Below are 22,445 nucleotides of genomic sequence, written 5' to 3' on the forward strand. Positions count from 1 at the left end.
GATGAGAAGCAATTTATTCACTTCAACTAATCCAAGCTACATCTACTGTAGAACTAATGAATCCTATTGGGCTGTTAATGGAGGACTCCTTACAGCTAAGTTAATATGAAACGATAAATTGTTGTGAAATCTCCTACTAATCACAGTAATCCCTTGTTTGCTGTGTCTAGCTGCTGGTGAATTCTCTGTATTAGGTCGACACATGTACGAAATAAAACGAAATGAACTAAAAAACCGAAAATTAAAATACAATCTCTGTATCATTTTACCTGCTATATTATATAATTTGAAGCCATACCACCATTTTCGTGTGTGTTTTGTAAATATGACTTACCTTAGTTCCTTTACTTTCATCGTTGCGTTAAATAGGTATATCACAGAATGCATTGTAGAAGTGCAAAATGTTTGCGTGAATGGCCGATAACAGCTGTTAACTGTATTCTTCAGCTAAGATGTAATTGAAAAGCAGGTAACATTTGATAACCCAAGAATAAATAACCGTTGTCTATTATAATGATGGAATGTGAACACTTAGAACTTATAGTAAGTGCTGTTACACCATTTTACTTCATATGTTAAGAATTTAGCTGAGAAGAGAAAGATTTTCGATGTCATTTATATCTGAGGCCCAGTATGACAAGACATTCATGCATAATTGTTGGGTAAAGGTTACCAGTAATGCCAAAATAAAAGTTGATACCACGTGGTATTTGTGTGTATATATTTAAATTATTTTAAAAACGCGAAAATTATATTTCAAATGTCTAAGGGAAATCGTCTTTAATTATGACACGCTATAAACAATGCATTATAAAGGATACAGCTTTTAGTACAAACTGAAATAAAATGTTTTGCATGTCAAGCTGCATCTTAATGTGCGGCATATGACACTTATAAAAACGTAATTACTTAGTGTGTCTAATAACAGACTAGTAAAAACAATTTAAAATTGAAGGTCCCTCAGAAATACTAGCACATATCTGGGCTGTAAGGTGTGCTCAGATGGTTCAGTTGATAAGAGAGCAGCCCATGGGAGCCCAGATTTCACTTTTGCTCCGTTAAGTAGTTTATTCTACGAGAAAAACTCGAGACAGCTTACGTTACACAGTAGAGGGGGAAAAAAATTCTGGAATTATAGAGTAGTTTTATTAATGAAATTGAGAGGTTAAAACACGAAATTGACACGATACGTAAGGAATTCAAGTGATTAACAAACGGCAACTTGTGTAGTAGTCAAGAACGTTTCCAAAAGTGAACAGCGACACAGTTTGTTCGCTGAAGACACAGCGGATAAAAAAATCGGAAGATCTGTCAGAAAGATGTGTACATAACAAAATGTGATGCATTCTTTACAGAGACAGATGGCGAATATTATACAAATGATTTCCGCAGCTCAAAAACATAAAAAAGGAATAATTTGCAGAATATTCTAGTCTTCCTTCTCTCTCACACCTCACTACTCGAATTTTCTCTCTCTTAGCAAATGATAGTGTTGCGACAAGCTCTATCCATGGTAGTGGTGTCCGCTATTTGCTTGTGATGTTGTAATTTGAAAGAATATTATTGCTTTGAATTACCTGTGCAGTACATAAGGTATTCCTACACATCTTTAGTAACAAGCATTGAAAACAGAAAACAATAGTCAACACTCTTGTAACAACTCAGAAGTCAACAGTAAATGCTCGCTGAGGTCCCAAGAGCGATACTCGGCAGAGCTGCGCTATTGGCTGGTACGTCACTTGATAGGCTGCCCACTTCTTACAGCACATCCCTCGCCTCTGGCCCTCTCCACTCCACCAAGAGCCTCGTTAACGTACACCGCTACAAAAATAGCTGATCAGATGCACGAGCAGCGTGAATCGTGAGAACGAGATTCCTGCGAAGAACACTCTGCACCAGACGTTCTGCGTTCCTCCGCCATTTCAGTCTTTAGTAACCACAGGTCGATAACCTCGCCCGTGTCTGCGTGCGGTGCGAAGCTTGGACAGTTGCAGACGAAGCGTAGAAAGGAGGGCGCCGCTATTGGCCAGAAGAGCGGCGACCCAAGGGCGTCGGGAGTGTAGCAGCTGACGGCGGTATGGGCAGGGTCGCCGCTGTTGTAGCCTCGCCTGTTGCTGGCAGGGGGATCACCGACACGCAGGTCTCGTACAGAGGGGGCGGTTCGTCCGGCAGCACTGAAACACAAGGGCAAACACCTGCACTGCTGGCCGGTAAAAATGCAACACCTGGATGAACATACACTACTGGCCATTAAAATTGCTACACCAAGAAGAAATGCAGATGATGACGGGTATTCATTGGACAAATATACTAGAACTGACATGTGATTACATTTTGACGAATTTGGGTGCATAGATCCTGAGAAATCAGTAGCCAGAACAACCACCTCTGGCCGTAATAACGCCTTTGATACGCCTGGGCATTTAGTCAAACAGAGCTTGGATGGTGTGTACAGGTACAGCTGCGCATGTAGCTTTAACACGATACCACACTTTATCAAAAGTAGTGACTGGCAAATTGTGACGAGCCAGTAGCTCGGCCACCATTGACCAGACGTTTTAAATTGGTGAGGGATCTGGAGAATGTGCTGGCCAGAGCAGCAGTCGAACATTTTCTGTATCCAGAAAGGCCCGTACAGGACCTGCAACATGCGGTCGTGCATTATCCTGCTGAAATATAGGGTTTCTCAGGGATCGAATGAAGGGTAGATCCACGGGTCGTAACACATCTAAAATGTAGTATCCACTACTCAAAGGGCCATCAATGCGAACAAGAGGTGACCGAGACGTGTAACCAATGGTACCCTATACCATCACGCCGGGTGATACGCCAGTATGGCGATGACTAATACACGCTTCCAAAGTGCGTTCACCGCGATGTCGCTAGACACGGATGCGACAATCATGATGCTGTAAACAGAACCTGGATACATACGGAAAAATGACGTTTTGCCATTCGTGCACCCAGGTTCGTCGTTGAGTACACCATCGCAGGCGCTCCTGTCTGTGATGCAGCGTCAAGGGTAACCGCAGCCACGGTCTCCGTGCTGACAGTTCATGCTGCTGCAAACGTCGTCGAACTGTTCGTGCAGATGGCAGCTGTCTTGCAAACGTCCCCGTCTGTTGACTCAGGGATCGAGAGGTGGCAAGGCAGCAGCGATTAGTGAGGCATATATGTTTTAAGCGGATATTGTACGTAAACATGAGGAAATATAAGGCCATAACAGAGTAGCAAAAAGTCCCAAAAGTGGTGGCGAGAGGTTGATGCGAAGACCTAGGGAAGAATTGTACCGGAATGTGAGAACAATATCCGGGGAAATCAGACTCAAAAGGGCAAGGTTAGCTGGACATGCAGTTAGGATGAGTATGGACGGAATGACGAAGAGAGTGTGGGAAACAACAGGGAGGACAAGGGGAAAGACAGGAACCTAGTGGGTTGTTGAACTTCGGAAGAACTGGTTGTAATTGGGGATCGAGGTCGAAGGAAAGGAAAATTGGTGGAACAAATATACACCGACCAGTATGCCGGAGATCAATGACAGAGAAGAATAAAGGAAAAGATTAGAGTGTGACCAGTGGACCCGACAGGAGAAACGGACACTAAAGATCGCGGAAGAAGAGCGAGAGAGAAGAAGAGAAAGAATGAAGAGGTTCTGGAAGAAGAAGAGGAAAATGCAGTCCACGAAGGGGCTACCCGTGGTGCTACAGAGGCCTTAACGCAAGAAGAAGAAGAAGAAGAAGAAGAAGTGGCAAAAAGGGGCATTTTTGTTTGCCTGTTCCCACAATCATACTGTGTATGAAGTTGCTGAATTTTTGGTGTTTCGCTGCAGACTGTTCAACGTGCCTAAAGGCAGTGGTGTAATATAACTGGCCACAAACGCGACGTCAGAAGTGTGGTCGGAAAACGATCCTGACTGAGAGCGGCTGGAAACTCGTTTTACATCTTGTGCATCAAAATCGCTCCCAGATCAGTCAGGAGTGGCTGCAGGTACTGGATGGAGGTCCATCCCTACCCTTTAAAGAGAGAATGTTGCGACGGGAACTGCATGCAATGAACTGTTGGAGCCTGTCACCCGTCAAGAGGCGACTGGTCACACAGGCATGTAAAGACAACAGCAAACTTCGTTGTGCTGGAGGAATATGAACACTCCACCACCCTACTACATATGGGCTGGCCTGCAAAATCACCAAAATTGAACCACATAGAAAATCTTTCGGACTTGTAAAAGTGAGTTAAGCGCAGACATCAGCATTCTCTGAATTTGATGGTACTGTGCGTTCAATTCCTCCGCAAGTGGCTTAATATGGAGGCGACGTAGCTGCGCGACCCTGTGGGCTCAGTTCCTAGCCGAAACCACGTGGTTATCACCTCCAGTGGGAGAATTACATTGTATTAGATGATCCTTCTACTGATTTCTGTACGGGTGTCAGTTATCTGTCAGGTGTTTGTATACAGAGAACATGCTGGCCAGGGCATCAGTGGAACATCCTCTGTGTCGAGGCAGGCAAGGACAACAGGGCAACATATAGTATTGTGTTATGTTGCTGAAAAAAGACGAAGAAACTCGAAGATAGGCCTTAAAGCGTCGAAAATGTAGCGGCTGATATCCTAACTACCAGGTTAGCACCTCAAGCCACACGCCAGGTGTTGGAGGTTGGAAAATACATCTGACAGTGTTACTTCTCCTTGTAGCCTCCACAGAAGGATATGTCCGTATTTAAGGTTGATTTTTGTTTATTTCAAACAAGTTTTCGGCTTACTGGGCCAACTTCAGGGAACGGTTGGCTAGTGTCTGAAAGGGAGACTAGTTCTTTGGTATCTAAACATTATAAGCATAGATACAATCCACCTGCCTAGAGTTCTGGGCGTCAGACATGTTTCTTAACGTTGAAATGTTACGTTACACAACGGAAAATGTTAAGCACAATCAATAATTTAACTACAGAACATTACAGGTTAAATAGTTAAAAATGCTAAATTTTGTGAAGTCCAGACATCGGCTGAGAAACTGATACCCTACGCACTCTTCATTTATGTCATGCTGCAAACATGTTTTTTTAATATTGTAAACTAAAATTTAGACAATACACAGCATAATACACAATAACTAAAATACACCATCTTATAATATTACAGGTCGTATGCTTATGATGCCATATTTTGTGAGGTCGTGAAACGGCTTGACAACTGTCTAACTGAACACTAACACTATTACAGTATTATCAGCTATACTCTTATGATGCCATAGTTCGTGAGTCGTCAAATTCATTGAGAACTGTCTGAGTACTAATAACTTGGCTGTACAAAAATATGTTTGACATTGTAAATTACATTTTTATGTAATGGGCAATATTAAACATAGTACATGGGTAAAATGCACAATATTTAAATATTACGAGTTGTACTGTTGGAGTTTGTCTGGCAAGCAAGGTAAGGCGCTTTGTGGATATGTGGCTTGTTGAGTGCATTATAAACTCTGCCCAAAGAAGCCTCGGCAGGCCCAATGTTACTGACCGACCGCCATGTCAGCCTCAGCCTATTGACGTTACTGGATGCGGATACGAAGGGGCATGTGGTCAGTGCATCGCTCTTCCGGCCACAGTCAATTTTCGCGACTGGAGCCGCTACATCTTACTCAGGTAGATTCTCAGTTTGCCTCACGAGGGCTGAGTGCATCCCGCTTCTGAGCGTGTGAAGCATAAAAGTGGGGATGTGCTCAGATGTAACTGATCATTCATGACCAGCTGGGGATTTTGCGTTGAATGTCTGCTTACCTTAGGTGCTTCGAAGAGGCTTACTTTCTTCCTTCGTTGGCTATATGTAGTAGTTGTGAGTAGACTTGGTATCTGTGGCCTTCTTTCAGTACATGGTCGGCAAAGGTCGCTTCTGACTTCTGTAATATCCAGCTGTGTTCATGTTCAATCAGCCGGTAACATCGGAAGATTTAGTTTTCCACCATGTGTGATAGGAAGGTTTTTACCTTTATTAACGAGGTCCACTGAATTTACAATTCCAAAGGTAAATTTAAATTTCCTCTCAGTTTTGATACATGAACATATTTCTTTGGTGATTTTACAGTTTGGTGTGGTGTAGATTCGAGGAAAAGGTCGTAGAAGCTGGCCTTATTTGTGTACTTTAGCAAGTCCACACAGTTTAGGAGATACTTAGTTTTGGTGTGGTGTAGGTTCGAGGAAACGGTCGTAGAAGCTGGCCTTATTTGTGTACTTTAGCAAGTCCACACAGTCTAGGAGATACTGAGTTATGTTGATGAAACAATAAGCCTCATATTCAGGTATTATACTTTTGCAGGTGTTCGTAAAGTTTTTAATTCCTTCATTAAATGTTATGGGGGAACCCTCGGTGAGAATATTGGAATTGGGTGTGCAGAGCTGTTTCACTTGCTCAAGATAAATTATTTTGTCCATGAGAAGCAAAGTTCATCTATTATCTGCTTTGTGAAAATATTTTTATTTTGAGTATTCTCTTATTTATATTTTTCAGTGTGTTCTGGCCCATAGATTGTGATGCAGGAGTGTCTAACACAAGCTATTTTTGTAAATCATTACGTGCAACGTGTTTGGTTGCAATTTCTTTGTTTACAATGTATCTTATATCAATTTAATAGATCTAAGTGTTTTTCGGAAGTTTTATAGGGATGGCATATACTAAACATTTTACTAGCACTTCCATTTCCTTCGTGAAAGAACTGTTTCAAGATAATAGATTTACTACTCATTTTGATAAGTTTTGTTCAGGTTTTGTGATTATGGTTGCGCAACGATCGCTTAGATTGTTTATTTTGTGCTTTTGGCGTAAGTACGTATCCTGAATTGTATAACGCACTTATTTACGTATTTCGTTACCAAAAAAGTCAAATTGATATTGTTGTTGACTATTGAATAAAAACATAATTTGCAATGTAAAAACTTATTTGTTGCTCAGCACAAGTTACCACTGTCAATTAGGCGGTTGCCAACCAATTTCACGAACTCACATATAGTCGTACAACTTTCAGTACTTTAGGACTTTATATTTTAATATCGTGTATTGCCTAAAGTTTAGATTAAAATGTTAACAAACATGTTTGCTGCACAACATAAATGAAGAGTGCTCGGTTTGATAGTTTCTCAGATGATGTCAGGAGCTCACAAAGTTTGCATTATAACCATTTAATCTGTAATGTTATGTAGATTAACTATTTATTGTGCTTAACGTTGTCTGTTGTGCAAATCGTAATTTCAACGTTAAGAAACAAGTTTGACGCCAAACACTCTAAGCAAATGGATTGTATCTTTGCTTATAATGTTTGATTGCCAGAGACCTTTCAGACGCTAGTCTGTTGTTTCCTAAAGATGACCCAACAGCTCAAAATGAAGTTTGGAGTAAGAAAAAAACAGTAGAAAAGGAAAACAGCTTACTTGTTACTTAATCTTAAATATGGAAATGTTCTACCAAGGAGAAACGGAAGAATGCACATATAAGGGTACATCCATCGTGACTCTGCGCTCACAATGACAGTCATCTGAAATGACAGCGTGACTCCACTAATATGTCCGATCTTTTTATTGAGCGATTGCGCTCAAGACTGTCAGCGTGCATACGGTTAGAACCAAATTCTGTGACGGTTATTAGCAAGCGTTGTTGATTGAGATCAACCACTTCCAGCCAAATCTTTAATGTTTTGTATGTCATGACAGCGGTCGAATGTTCGAAGTACGTCGATGTGATGTACGCAGCTTGGGCGGGCGAATTTCCAAACTGACGACCTTTCTTTGCAAATAGGAGGGACGTTCAATAAGTAATACAACAACCCGCCAGGGTAGCCGAGAGCGATAATGCGCTGCTTCCTAGACTCCGGTCGGCGCTCCGCCCAGCGGATTAACGGCAGGGCCGGTGTGCCGGCCAGCCTGGATGTGGTTTTTAGGCTGTTTTCCACATCCCGCTAGGTGAATACCGGGCCGGTCCCTACGTTCCGTCTCAGTGACATGCGTCACAGACATTTGAAACCGCTATGGTCGCAGGTTCGCATCCTGCCTCGGGCATTGATGTGTGTTATGTCCTTAGGTTATTAGGTAGTTCTAGGCTCTAGGGGACTGATGACCTCAGTTGTTAAGTCCCATAGTGCTCAGAGCCATTTCAACCATTTTGAACCATTTGAAACACGTCCGCACTAATTCACGCTTTACACTAGACACAGACAGTCGGGGTACACTGATTCCGTCCTGGGGGGTAGAGAGTGGCGTATCCGGCCATCCCCAAGACTAATATTGCCACATCCGACCCTGCGATCGCTGCGGGACTATGGCGTAAGTGAAAGAAAGTTCGAAAAGTAATACAACACTTTTTTCTGAAAACATGTTGCTATTATTCAGAATTCCAATACACCGTATTATTCCCCACTCTCCCATTTCCCAAAACAATCTACATTTAATGTGACAGTCCTACGCTACCTAACTGGAATGGCTTGTATGCCTCTACTGGAGCCAACGTCTTCTGTTTCAGTAACCTCACCATCAACCTCTATTGGATCAAGCAGATGGTAGTCGGAAAGTGTGACATCCGGGCTGTATGGTCGGTGAGGAAGTGCAGTCCTATGGGGTTTTGTGAGCTCCTCTCGGGTACCGTGTACTGTCGTGGTGAAGGAGAAGTTCGTTTGCACTTTTGTGGTGAGGAACTAACTGAAGTTGTTTATTTGATTTCCTAAGGGCAGCAAAACACACTTCAGTGCTGATAATTTCACCATGATGGAGGATATGAAACAGAATAACCCGTCAGAGTCTCAGAAGACCACTGAATTGACTGTACCGTCTGAGTGTGCAGATTTATACTTTTTCTTCGAAGGAGAGCTGGTGTGGTCCCACTCAATGGACTCCCATTTTGTTCGACTTGGTGAACCCAGGTTTCATCGCCTGTGACGATGTTGTAACTCGCTGGCAATTTCACTCAGTTCTTTGTTTGTGACTCATTATGGTCTTCTATTAGGCGGTTAGCAAACATCTTTGAGTAGCCCAAATAGAGGAGGAGTGTGTCAGCACTGCCAACAAAGACATCCAGGTGTTTGACTGTGGTCCGTCTATCACTTCGGTCCGTATGTTCCAACACCACAGGGGTCACAGCTGTGTGCGGTCGGACGGCAAGTAGGAGGAGGAACAGATTTGCTTGACCTTACTGCCACGATGACGGACGCTTCGCCCAACGACTCACCGTGCTTTTGTTCACCGTCAGGTCTCCGCAGACATTCTTCAAGCGCCAATGAGTATAAGCGTTACCATGGTTTTTACACCAAAGGGAACTTAATGGCAGATCTCCGTTTGGAAAATACCTCAGCTACAGACTCTCCATATCGGAACTTAACGTAACTACATGCCGTTCCACAGCAAATCCGCCCTTTTCCAACAGCAACTGACCGACAAAACAATGCGTTGCTTTGCTCACTGAACGCCCTTCGGTAATAATAATGTGTCAACAGCCTAAGCTCTAAGTCACCATCTAAGATATGTTGACAGACAGAAGACAATACAGAAACCCCTTTGACCCGTTTATAATTTGAGACACAGTGCAATCTACCGACAGAGAATGGAAATTTCCCACTAACTGTGTCACTCAGGTAGCTGTACGCGGAGGTATTCCGTGATCTACAGATTATGGAGAAAGAGTTTACCGATGAAAACGACGAAAAAACCACAAAAGTATTAAAATTATATCGATGGTGTATATAATTCTTTTGAGCAATTTATAACTGCAACTGGGCGAATTTAGCATCTGTAGGCCGTCATATAACTCTCGCTCTTACGTTTATTGGGCAGCGAAGCATGCCCTACCTTGTACTCTATCATTAGAGGCGGTGGCTGGTCGTTAGGGATGTACAGGTCGTTAGGAGCGGCTGATTTACTGCTGGTGTCGTGTTAAGAGGGCAGATTCTCTGCTGGGTTCGTAAATGCACCATCACGGAAGTCCAGCAGCCTATTTAGAAAATTTATAGTGACATAAATGGGTAAAGGTTAGTTACAGACTCTCCATTTCTTATTATGTTTCGTCCTGGCCCTCTGTCTACACTGCTGTCCTTTACAACAGAAGGAAGGTTGGAAAAATGAAATTTGTCTTATTGTGCTTATGCAGTATAGCATCAAGAACACATCATTGAATTTGTAGGTAACTTCGAAGAACACAGGATGCGAATTTTGATGGTCAACGTTGGCGAGCACAAAAACAAGCAGTACACACTCTGGCCGTGTGCGAGCAGGCGTTATCTTGCAGAAATGCCACTTTTGCTAGGTACAACGGATCTCACAACGCAGGGTATCGAGTTGTATTTGGACGATAAACACGGGCATGTTTTTAAAGTGATGATATGACGTCCTCTCCGAAATCCGTGGTCAGATGTTCCAAATGGGCGAGATAGCTGAAGAATATGCTACTCAGCGCAAGAGACGAACACCTTCAATTGGAAGTAGGTGAGGGCAGTAGGGACAACATCTGGTTGTAATGCATATGTACCTTCCCTTCACGTGTTTAAGCCAAGTATTATGCGTATTTATGTTATCGGGAATGCTCAGTAGCAGCGAGGCAACATGTATATTTAACAAAGAAGAGTCAGCGAGGAGCGTTAGAGATGAAATCATAGGATGCAATGTTGGTGCAACCATAGTAGGGACAAGATCCGACTATTTCTGAGACAATGTTCCGAGACAAACTTCCGTCACAATATATGGTGTTACAAAAAGGTACGACCAAACTTTCAGGAAACATTCCTCACACACAAAGAAAGAAAATATGTTATGTGGACATGTGTCCGGAAACGCTTAATTTCCATGTTAGAGCTCATTTTAGTTTCGTCAGTATGTACTGTACTTCCTCGATTCACCGCCATGATTTCATACGGGATACTCTACCTGTGCTGCTAGAACATGTTCCTTTACAAGTACGACACAACATGTGGTTCATGCACGATGGAGCTCCTGAACATTTCAGTCGAAGTGTTCGTTCTGAACAACAGATTGGGTGTCCGATGGATTGGTAGAGGTCGACCAATTCCATGACCTCTACGCTCTTCTGACCTCAATCCTCTTGACTTTCGGTTTGTGGTCATTTGAAAGCTCTTGTCTACGCAACCCCGGTACCAAATGTAGAGACTCTTCGTGCTCGTATTGTGAACGGCTGTGATACAATACGCCATTCTTCAGGGCTGCATCAGTGCATCAGGAATCCCATGCGACCGAGGGTGGATGCATGTATCCTCGCTAACGGAGGACATTTTGAACATTTATTGTAACAAAGTTCTTGAAGTCACGCTGGTACGTTCTGTTGCTGTGTGTTTACATTCCATGATTAATGTGATTTGAAGAGAAGTAATAAAATGAGCTCTAACATGGAAAGTAAGCGTTTCCGGACACATGCCCACATAACATATTTTCTTTCTTTGTGTGTGAGGAATGTTTCCTGAAAGCTTGGCCGTACCTTTTTGTAAGGAAACGAGAGAAGTGTCCTTATTGGCTGAGGGAGAAAGGGGGGTCTCTCTTGTCCTTCGGGAAGACAGGGAGAGTTAAGTCGCGAGGAGCCACACAAGCCGGCCGGAGTGGCCGTGCGGTTCTAGGCGCTACAGTTTGGAACCTAGCGATCGCTACGGTCGCTCCCCTGGGCATGGATGTGTGTGACGTCCTTAGGTTAGTTAGGTTTAATTAGTTCTAAGTTCTAGGCGACTGATGACCTCAGAAATTAAGTCGCATAGTGCCCAGAGCCATTTGAACCATTTTTGAGCCACACAAAACGCACGGTCGAGTAACCGGGGCGGCTCTAAAAGAAAGGTCGCGAGTGCATATTTCAGATGTTAAGCGAGATTTAAATTGAAGTGATTAGTTATAAGAACGACACGTGTCATGGGCAGTGTCTGTCATTCTGTTAAGTCACGAAACTGTGTTAATATGTGTAAAGAGGCGAATATAATGGCGTAGTCCAGAGCCGCCATATTGCAAATACTGATTCTGTGACGTGTGTGACAAAGCAATTTCTGTATTAAAACAAGTATAGTGCAAACGTTGTTGACAATTAACAACTGGCATCCCTAAACACTCCACTTCAGCAGGATCACCACCTACATGGAACCTGGCGACTGAGCGCTACTACTGTGCTACGAGGGAGTTACCGAAGCAGAAAGATACCAGGTTAGTGATGCCGCCCAGAGAAGTACTTCCTTGTCGCTAAATGCCAATGAGGGTGTTGTATGGTTCTGCGTTATCTTTCTGAAAAGTAACTTTACGCAACTTCGAAAATAGTGGACACCACCAACCTTAACGTGTCAGAAATGTAGCTCCTGTTGGCAAAATTATCTGAAATGCAACCAAAGGTACCTTCTTGTGAACCCAAAGACATTTTACACCGGATGCTGGGTCGATGTGCTGACGCTGACACTGAAAAGACGAGCCTGGCCTTGGCTCGAGGTGGTACAGTTTAGATAGAAATTGTCGTTCTTGCGGTTGCTAAAGAGTGGAAGAATAGAAATTACCTTTCTTCTTGATTCGTCCTTTCTGGCTGGTCCGATGGGATGATTAAAAATGCAACCAGGCAACTTTCGCTCGCCTCAGAATCTCCACAGGTGGATACGGGGTTTGTGATTGTGTGCGCGGCCCCAGGACTCTGAAGTTTCCTCCTTTTACAAAAGATTGCTTTCACGGAAACAATCAACTCAAAAAAGACAAGAAAATTACGTAACGCGATGAAATTATTCGAATGGGACGGAAATCGGTAGATACACATACACAGGCAAACAAATGATTACAATTTCAGGAAAATTGGATCACTGATTCAACAGAAAAAGCTTGACAAGTTAAGGAAGTCAGTAACACGTTGATCCACCTCTAGAACTTATGCAAGCAGTTATTGGGTGAGGCACTGACTGACAGAATTTATGGATGTCCTCCTGAGGTTTACTGTGCCACATTCTGTCCAGTGGGTGCTTTATATCCTCAAAATCATGAGATAGTTTGAAGGCCCTGCCGATTACACTCCAAACGTTCACTGCGTGGAAGTGAGGTGGTGACTTTGCTGGCCAAGGTAGGGTTTGGAAAGCACGAAGACAAGCAGTAGAAACCCTCGACGTCAAGGGGCAGACGTTATCTTGCTGAAATGTAAACCTAGAATGGTTGCTATTAAGGACAAAAAACACGGCGTGGAATATCGGCGACATACTGATGTGCTGTAAGGGTTTCGAGGTGTTTCAGGAACTTGCTTCTGGCTCCAATCGTTGCGATACAGAGGCTAAAACAAGGTGCCGGATCCACAAGTTCGTTGGCGAGTCGGCGCACATCGAGACGTAGACAACAACGTACAGAGAGCCCTGGAAGCCTGGCGGTTACTAACCCGGCGGCGGCTCCCCCTGCCAGCTGGCTCGGAGCGCCGGTGTCTGCGCTGGAGACGGGCAGATGGTGCTGGCCTCCGAGAGCCGCTGCGTACGTGGACCTGCCGGACAAAAGAAGGCGCACAGTGCGTAATTAGGAACCAGCTTACTGTAGCAAGGAAGAAGCACATGGCGATCACTAGAATAAAGACTGCGTGTTTAGAGAAGTTTCTGCAAGCAGTAACCAGTTTCTCACATATAAACGGTTGTTGAACATAAGAATACACTACTGGCCATTAAAAATGCTGCATCACAAACGTGACGTGCTACAGACGTGAAATTTAACCAACAGGAAGAAGATGCTGTGCTATGAAAATGAGCTTTTCAGAGGATTCACACACGGTGGGCACCGGTGGCGACACATAGAACGTGCTGATATGAGGAAACTTTCCAACCGACTTCTCATGAACATATAGCAGTTGACCGGCGTTGCCTGGTGAAACGTTGTTGTGATGCCTCGTGTAAGGGGGAGAAATGCGTACCATCATGTTTCCGACTTTGATAAAGGTCCGATTGTAGCCTATCGCGATTGCAGTTTATCGTATCGCGACATCCAACTTTTGCAGGTGTCAGTTTTACATCTGAATTTTTAAACATCACTGCACTTTGCCCTTGCGAAATGCCGTGAGCTTCTGCTCTCTTCTTCCTAATTTCCTGTTTATTATAACATAGTTTGCAAGTAATGTTCCCTCCATATCCCTCATCTGCGTCATTACTGCTTCCAAAAATTGCATGCACATCTTTGCCGTAGGATATACAACAATGAGCAGCACTACACACTTCTTCACAAACCACATAGAATATTTTAACTCTATTGTTGTTAGGTAACTGGTCTCAACTTTTCGATGGTTCGATCTCCACGGCAGCAGCTTCATTGATGGAAGTAGTCATTACGTCTATAGCATTGTCCATTTCGTGTTCCACTTTCTCAAGGTCTCCCTCAGTCACCATGATATCATAATTTTTTAGGCGGATTTCAAGTACTCGGCACCACTTTTACTTTACAGCTAAACATTGCCTCTTATGGTGACTGCTGAATTCCTTGACGCAAAGAACGATTTTTCACGAACTGGATGAATCGAAGACTCTCAGTCCAGTGTGCTGAGTTGTCGGCACCCAAGTCATTATCATCTTCGTTGGATCTTGGTTGACCCATTCGGTGAAACCTTGGCTATATCTGGGTTCTCCAAAACCAGTTTCAGCTCAGGCCACATGTTATATAGCTCATTTATAACTTGGATCGAAAACTCTCTACCTTTATCTGATTGCAGCACACGAGGAGCACCTATAGTGGTAAAGATGTCAAGCAAATGTTAATCAACTTCATCTGCTCTTTTCCTTTCCATGGGTCGCAATAATATAGACTTGGTTACCTGGCATTTTGAATTGAAGTCTTTAAATGTTAGAGGTTGGAAACTAAACCTTTCGTTGGATTAGACAGTTTAGTCTGACAAGGTCTGCATAAGCGAGGATGCAAAAGAATGTCGTCTTTGGTGACATTTTTGTACTTAAACTGCAGTTCCTCTACTGTTTGTGTTCGACCTTTATAATCCATTTTCAAGTGCGTAAAGTACACTATTTCGAACAGTCCTTCTGTATGGAAGTAGTACAAAATAGCGCTGTTGTCTTCTGTTGCTGGCTTAATTAGTTTCTCTTTTCCGTCATATTTTCTTAGTGGACGACAGTCAACACTCACTTTTCTCTGCGTTGCTCGGCTTGTTTAACGTCCTCTATAAAAGAACAGTATCTCTCTCCTTTGATTATTCCGCTGTCATTTGCTTTGTCTTGCAGCAGCGTCTTCAAAGTGTCCAGGAACCTGCTTTTCATATTAGACGTCGTTTCCGCATTTGGATTCATCCCACCTTCATCGTGAATATTGCTACCGATTGAAGCAGCCTTTTGTCATCCTACGGAAGAATGATATGAACAATTGACATCGAATGCCCTTACACGCGATTAGCCTATGTCTTACTAGCAAATAATTAGTGATGGTACGTTGGATTACTAATTTAGGGTATGTTCATTAATTACGTGATCTCATAATGGAGGAAATTAGTCCGGGGAAACATCACCAACTCTCGTTTAAACGGGAAGATGAATTAAAATCTCACGATAACTTTTTCATTCAGAAAACCCCCCTTAATAAAAAAACTTCTTTTTAATAAAATTAAGTCAGAGAACTACTGATAGCCTTGAGAGAGCCGGTCCTGACAAAACTCATCCATCTGGTGAGCAAGATGTATGAGACAGGCGAAATACCCTCAGACTTCAAGAAGAATATAATAATTCCAATCCCAAAGAAAACAGGTGTTGACAGATGTGAAAATTACCGAACTATCGGTTAATAAGTCGCAGCTGCAAAATACTAACACGAATTCTTTACAGGCGAATGGAAAAACTAGTAGAAGCCGATCTCGGGGAAGATAAGTTTGGATTCCGTAGAAATGTTGGAACACGTGAGGCACTACTGACCTTACGACTTATCTTAGAGGAAAGATTAAGGAAAGGCAAACCTACGTTCCTAGCATTTGTAGACTTAGAGAAAGCTTTTGACAATGTTGACTGGAATACTCTCTTTCAAATTCTAAAGGTGGCAGGGGTAAAATACAAGGAGCGAAAAGCAATTTACAATTTGTTCAGAAACCAGATGGCAGTTATAAGAGTCGAGGGACATGAAAGAGAAGCAGTGGTTGGGAAGGGAGTAAGACAGGGTTATAGCCTCTCCCCGATGGTATTGAATCTGTATATTGAGCAAGCGGTAAAGGAAACAAAAGAAAAATTCGGAGTAGATATTAAAATCCATGGAGAAGAAATAAAGACTTTGAGGTTCGCCGATGACATTGTAATTCTGTCAGAGACAGCAAAGGACTTGGAAGAGCAGTTGAATGAAATAGAACGTGTCTTGAAAGGAGGATATAACATGAATATCAACAAAAGCAAAACGAGGATAATGCAATGTAGTCGAATTAAGTCGGGTGAGGCTGAGGGAATTGTATTACGAAATGAGACACTTAAAGTAGTAAAGGAGTTTTGCTATTTGGGGAGCAAAATAACTGATGATGGTCGAAGTAGAGAGAATTTAAAATGTAGACTGGCAATGGCAAGGAAAGCGTTTCTGAAGGACAGAAATTTATTAACATCGAGTATAGATTTAAGTGTCAGGAAATCGTTTCTGAAAGTATTTGTATGGAGTGTAGCCATGTATGGAAGTGAAACGTGGACGATAAATAGTTCGGACAAGAAGAGAATAGAAGCTTTCGAAATGTAGTGCTACAGAAGAAAGCTGAAGATTAGATGGGTAGATCACGTAACTAATGAGGAGGTATTGAATAGAATTGGGGAGAAGAGGAGTTTGTGGCACAACTTGACCAAAAGAAGGGATCGGTTAGTAGGACATGTTCTGAGGCACCAAGGGTTCTCAAATTTATCATTGGAGGACAGCGTGGAACGTAAAAATCGTAGAGGGAGACCAAGAGATGAATACACCAAGCAGATTCAGAAGGTTGTAGGTTGCAGTAGGTACTGGGAGATGCAGAAGCTTGCACAGGATAGAGTAGCATGGAGAGCTGCCTCACACCAGTCTCTGGACTGAAGACCACAACAACGACAACAAGTCAGAGTATAGATAATACGTACCAGTCTTTAAGTAAACTGTTATTATTATTCTCGTCTCAGAAACATACATAAAATACAGTTATACAATTGTTGACAGATAAACACAGTTTGTATAACGTTTGACGAAAATTTGACCACTTCCGGTCCATCTTCAGTTGCCCGGCGAAACTCGTCTTCCGCGGAGGTGGCTGGACACACTCGAGGCTGAATCATGTGTTGAACAGTCTGTTCTTCCCAGAAGTCACATTAGGCTCTGTTTTCTTCAATGCATCCCCATTTTGCCAGGTTAACCAGTGATCTGCCACTCCTGAACTCAAGCCTATTCAGGGACTTCAAGATTGGCCAATTCTCTTCTTGACAAGGGGGCAAAGATCTTGAAAATCTTTTCCAACCAGGAGGGTGGGATGTCTCAGCCCTCCATAGTTGCAGCATGGCTTTTTCATAAGTGGTTGTTAGTTTCTCCGATGTACTGAGGGAAATTTTCCTTGACCTTAGTCGTACTGGGTAGGTTGTTGCCAGTCCATGGGATGCGTTTAGCTTTTTTCCAGTTTCTTTCTTTCCCCGTTTGTTGCTATTTATCTTCGAACAGGAGATGGCGCTATTTCTGGCAAGGTGGTAGAACCAAGCGGCTGGAGTTGACTTCAAGTAGCATGTAGACTGTGATTTTAATTTGAATGCATTATAATTGCGTATGCCTTGGACATTCCGATCTGAAAGGCGTGCCACATAAGTGCCAGATTCAGAGCGGCCAATTTCACACATGTCGGTCAAGAAAGAATCGTTATAATCCGGAAATCAGAAAGTATTTTACTGTGTTTAAAATGAATTTTTACCCAAACTTTTATAATGGCAAGTCGAAACAAGCGTCCCACATAGAGGTTAATCTTTTCTAAAGCGAAGCAAAGCTCAACTTCAGTAACAAGAATTCTCTTAGCGATCATATAAATTTAGAAATTGAGAAGTTACGTAAGTATAGGACTCGGGGTATGGTACGAACAATGCTGTCTTTCATATAAATAAGACTCAGTGACATTGGCTTGTACCAGTAAAAGTTCAATTTTTAGCGATCGGTTAAAGCAGTTAGGCCTACTATTTTCAGAAGCCTTTTTGTCGGTCTCTCCGACGGTTATAAACATAGATAGTATGGCCTACTCAGGGTTGATGCGTTTAAAGCAAGGCATTTTCAAGTCATAAAAAGTGTTAAAAACACGATTGTAGAGAAAAACTGTATTAAAGTGTTCATAATCAGTGTTTGAAACAAATATAAACCTTTTTAATTTACGTGTATGTTGTAATGTTTGTTGGAAATGGAAATGAAGTCCCATGCTGCTTGACAGAGCGTAGAAGAACGTTGCGGGGACCCGCACCGCTGTACTAGGCATGGTCCTAGTGGAGGTGGTTTGCCATTGCCTTCCTCCGACCGTAATGGGGATGAGTGATGATGATGAAGACGACACAACAACACCCAGTCATCTCCGGGGTAGATGAAAATCCCTGACCCCGCCGGGAATCGAACTCGGGACTCTGCGCTCGGGAAGCGAGAATGCTACCGCTTTTTTTTTATTTATTATTTTTTTTGCTTTCTTTGTCGTACCCTTTTTTTACCATCTTTTTTTATTTTTTTAATTAAAGAGTGTTCAGTTATGAGTAGGTGGAGACAAGGCGGGCAGGGGTCGAACCCGAGGCCTGGCCGCAATGCCTCCCCCATCCCGTCTCTGAATCACTCCCTCAAACAAGCTTTGTTATTTATGTTTTTTTATTATTTTTATTTTTTTTCATCACTAGTAACAGGGTAAATGAACAAAAGATCTTTATTGGTACAAACTTAAAAACAAGAAAAATGCCATCCTTCCGGCGAAAATAACACAAGACATGATACTCGTACAAGGTGAGCAGGTTTTTTAGTATGAACAAGGTGTAGGAAAAAGACTAATAATACTGATGGAAGCTAAGAGGTGTAAAGCGATTTTACAGTGGAGTGAGGGAAAAACCAGTGTTTATCTAGTGTGGTGCATAAAAGAAAGGAGGCGCGTGTCCATGCGCCTACTCCACTATGGGTTACAACGTAGAAAGCTGCGCGAGGGGTCTCAAATGTCAGCAGAGGGGGCGGGAGTGCTGTCGGCGTGTGGTACCATCCAACTGAGCGGGGGTGACGTAAAGATAGCGTGTAGGTAATTAGCGAAGAAGGCGCGGTAGCGCGGTCGCTGTTCGACTTCACTGTGGGCGGTTTGTAAGTACTGCCAGAAATCAAGGCGTGATTTGTCGCCATCATTATACATGTAGGTGATGGCCCATCCCTTGACCCATACAATCGCATGATTTTTGGTGGCGGGGAAATAAGTATTCCCAGGATGGATAAAAGTCCATGGGTCAATCGAGTCCGGCGGAACACGGAGGTAACAGGCAACGAACTGTCCGGCAAGTTTCCAGACGTCACTGGTGGCAGCACAAGTCAGTTGATGGACATCGTCATCCATGAGGTGGCAGATGGAGCATAGTGGAGAGTCCTTTAGTCCGATGGCGTGAAGACAATGATTTGTGGCGAATTTTTCATTTGCGACGTGGTACCATGTTGCCCGGACGTTGGAGGGAAGAAAAGGCTGGTGGATGTGACGCCAAACCGTGGGCCACCGCGTGGACGGACGTCGCAGTTCGATATTGTTGCTGGATATGGAACGAAGGAGTGGGGTGTAAAAATCTTTAGGTCGAGGAGAACGCGTGGTCGGTAAGTGTGTGTGAGCATAACTGAAGTCGACGATGAAATCAGAAATGTGCGTCAGATGGTGCTTGATGTGTCCGACTGGTACTGGTGGCGTTATGGTCGCGGGCACAAGAATTTCCAGCAAGCTGCGCGTAAGGGAGGTGCCCCCGTGCCACTGCTTGTGCATGGTGGACATGTACAAGGATGCCGCGCGGAGGCGCACATTGACAAGACCGAGGCCACCCGCTCGCGGGGGAAGGATGAGCGCGTCGTAGCGGACCTTAAAGAGCGTACCGGCCGTAAGGAAGTATCCGAAGGCAGCTTGGAGGCTGCGTCCAATACTTGATGGCAGCGGGAGGTCCTGTGCAATGTGGACCATTCTGGACGCCACATGTTGATTGAGGTATTTGACACGTTGTAAAGAATCGAGTCGTCGGAGAAGATTTTGTCGCACCGTCGTGCGGATGGTTTGGAGAGCACGCCGAAAATTGATGGCAGCGGAGCGGCGCACGGTGAAGGTGAAAATGATACCAAGGTATCGTAGTTTCTGTACACACGGGAGAGGTGCTAAGTCGTCGTGTGTCAGGCCGCGTCCAATGGGCATCGCCGCGGATTTAGTCACATTCATGTTACTGCCCGCTGCAGTGCCGTACGTTGATATCAAATCAAGTACCGTGTGTGTTTCACTCCGTGAGCGGATCAAGAGAAGGAGGTCGTCCGCATACGCACGACATCGAAAACTGTGCTGTCGCAAAGTGAGACCAGAAAGGTGGCTCGTCAGACTCCCGATGAGTGGCTCCAGGCTTATGGCATAGAGTAGGGTCGAAAGTGGGCAGCCTTGCCGTACGGAACGTCGGATCGCCACTGGTCCCGCCACACGGCCATTAATCTGAGTCAGCGATTCGGCGGTGCCATACAGGCGCCGGATTACGTCGCTAAAGGCTGGTGGAAAACCCATGCGGTTCATCACGGAGAACAGAAAAGGATGCCGCACTTTGTCGAATGCGCTGTCGAAATCAATGGCGACCACTGCGGCGCGGAGTCTGCACGCCGCTGCCAGAGCAATTAAATAGCGACATTCTCCTGTGGCCGTTTGTATATTAACTGAGCCGCCCGGAGTTGTCTGTTCCGGGGATAGAATGCTAGGCAGGACCTTGCAGCATCGCGTTGCCAAGAGGCGTGTAAAAATTTTACAGTCTGCGTTAAGCAGAGTCAGGGGACGGTAATGTGCTGTCGTCACACCTGGTGTCGGTTTGTGGATGGGTATAATAATTCCCGTGACGAAGGACGGCGGTACGCCGTTCCCCGTCGTCAGCAGTTCATGAAACATCGTTGTCCACCGTGACGCCATTAGTGTGAAGAAAGCGCGATAAAATTCTATCGGCAATCCGTCGACACCAGTTGACTTATTCAGAGCACCTTTTTTGATTGTATCGTGGATTTCGTCACGCGTAATGGGCTCCATCAGCTCGTCCGCTTCGTCGCTGGTGAGGGTGCGAGTTACGTGTGGTAACACAGACTCCTCAGCGTGGTTGTTGGTAGTGTCCTCCTGGTACATTGTGCGGTAGTGGTCGACAAAGGCACTGACGATTTCGGCCTGGCAAGTGACGTGCTGGCCGCGTCAGGTTGTGATCTCGGTGATGAGTTGTTGTCGCCGATGTTTCCTATCGGAGGCGATATGATGCGTGGTCGGATGTTCCTGTTCCGCCGAATCTTGATATCGGGTTCGCACCATAGCCCCCTGCAGTCGACGGCGTGTCAATGTTACAATTTGGGCCTTAATCCTGTTGCGTTCTCCTGGGTGTCGGGTGTGGGCGGTTGGGCGGCCAGGTCGCGGAGAACGGCGTAGAAATTGTCGGTAGTGTGCCGGCGCCACATAGCAACTTCCTTTCCATACTGAATCAAAGTACGTCGAATGGCAGGTTTGGCATATTCCAGCCAGCAGGTCAAGGTCGTGCAGTATTTAGGTAAGCGACGTTCACAGGTGGCCCATGTCTCGGTAACACGTTGAAGACATTCAGGATCATGAACATGGGAGATGTTTAGCTTCCACGGTGCACGACTACGCCAGACCATTTGCTTGGGGAAGAGAATGTTGCAGATGTAGGCACAGTGGTCGAAAAGGCCAGGGGCCAAAGTTCTGCACCTTGGACTGCAGGTGTGAGTTCCCGAGAGACGTAAATTCTGTCCAGGCGGCTCGCGGAGTGACTCGTCTGGTAAGTATGTCCAGGGGCGTCGCCGTGCTGAACTTCCCAAGTGTCGCGGAGCAACAGATCTCGGACGACAAGACGCAGTTCTTGACAGGTGTTGTAGTGGGGCACTTGATCTTTAGGGTGCAAGACACAATTAAAATCACCCCAAACAAGTAATGGTCGCAGCGTCCAAGAAACAAAGGAGTGATTTTTTTTTAGTAGAAGAGTGCCCTGTCGCGTCTGCGGGTGGAGCCTGACGGAGCGTAAATGTTGACGATACGCGTCCCCATGACGGTGACGGCCATGCCTCTGGCAGATGGAAGGTATGTGATATCGGCCACTGGAATGCCTTCTCTGGCGTAGATGGCTACTCCGCGTCCCAGGTGGTCACCAGGAGAAGGATAAGTGTTATATCCCGCTACGTCTGGAAGTGTGGCCAAGTGTACTTCCTGCAGTAGTGCTATATCGACGTCCGACGCCCATATCATCTCTCGCAGCAGTTGAAGTTTCATGGGTGAGCTGATGGTGTTAGTGTTGATCGTCG

General features: G+C 44.4%; 1 protein-coding gene across 1 annotated transcript in view; it reads right to left on the reverse strand.

The window, feature by feature from the left end:
- Positions 1 to 713: 713 nt before the first annotated feature.
- LOC126272469 (uncharacterized) overlaps positions 714 to 22,445 on the reverse strand; it is a 245,935-nt gene continuing 224,203 nt past the window's right edge. Inside the window, exons 4-5 of the mRNA XM_049975347.1 lie at positions 13,357 to 13,455; positions 714 to 2,174 (exon numbers count right to left, since the gene is read on the reverse strand). Coding sequence (XP_049831304.1) covers positions 2,020 to 2,174; positions 13,357 to 13,455 — 254 coding nt within the window. The 3' untranslated portion in view covers positions 714 to 2,019. The remainder of the gene's footprint in view (positions 2,175 to 13,356; positions 13,456 to 22,445) is intronic.

Source organism: Schistocerca gregaria, chromosome 5 (genome assembly GCF_023897955.1).
Source record: "Schistocerca gregaria isolate iqSchGreg1 chromosome 5, iqSchGreg1.2, whole genome shotgun sequence".
NCBI classification, from domain to species: Eukaryota; Metazoa; Arthropoda; class Insecta; order Orthoptera; family Acrididae; genus Schistocerca; species Schistocerca gregaria.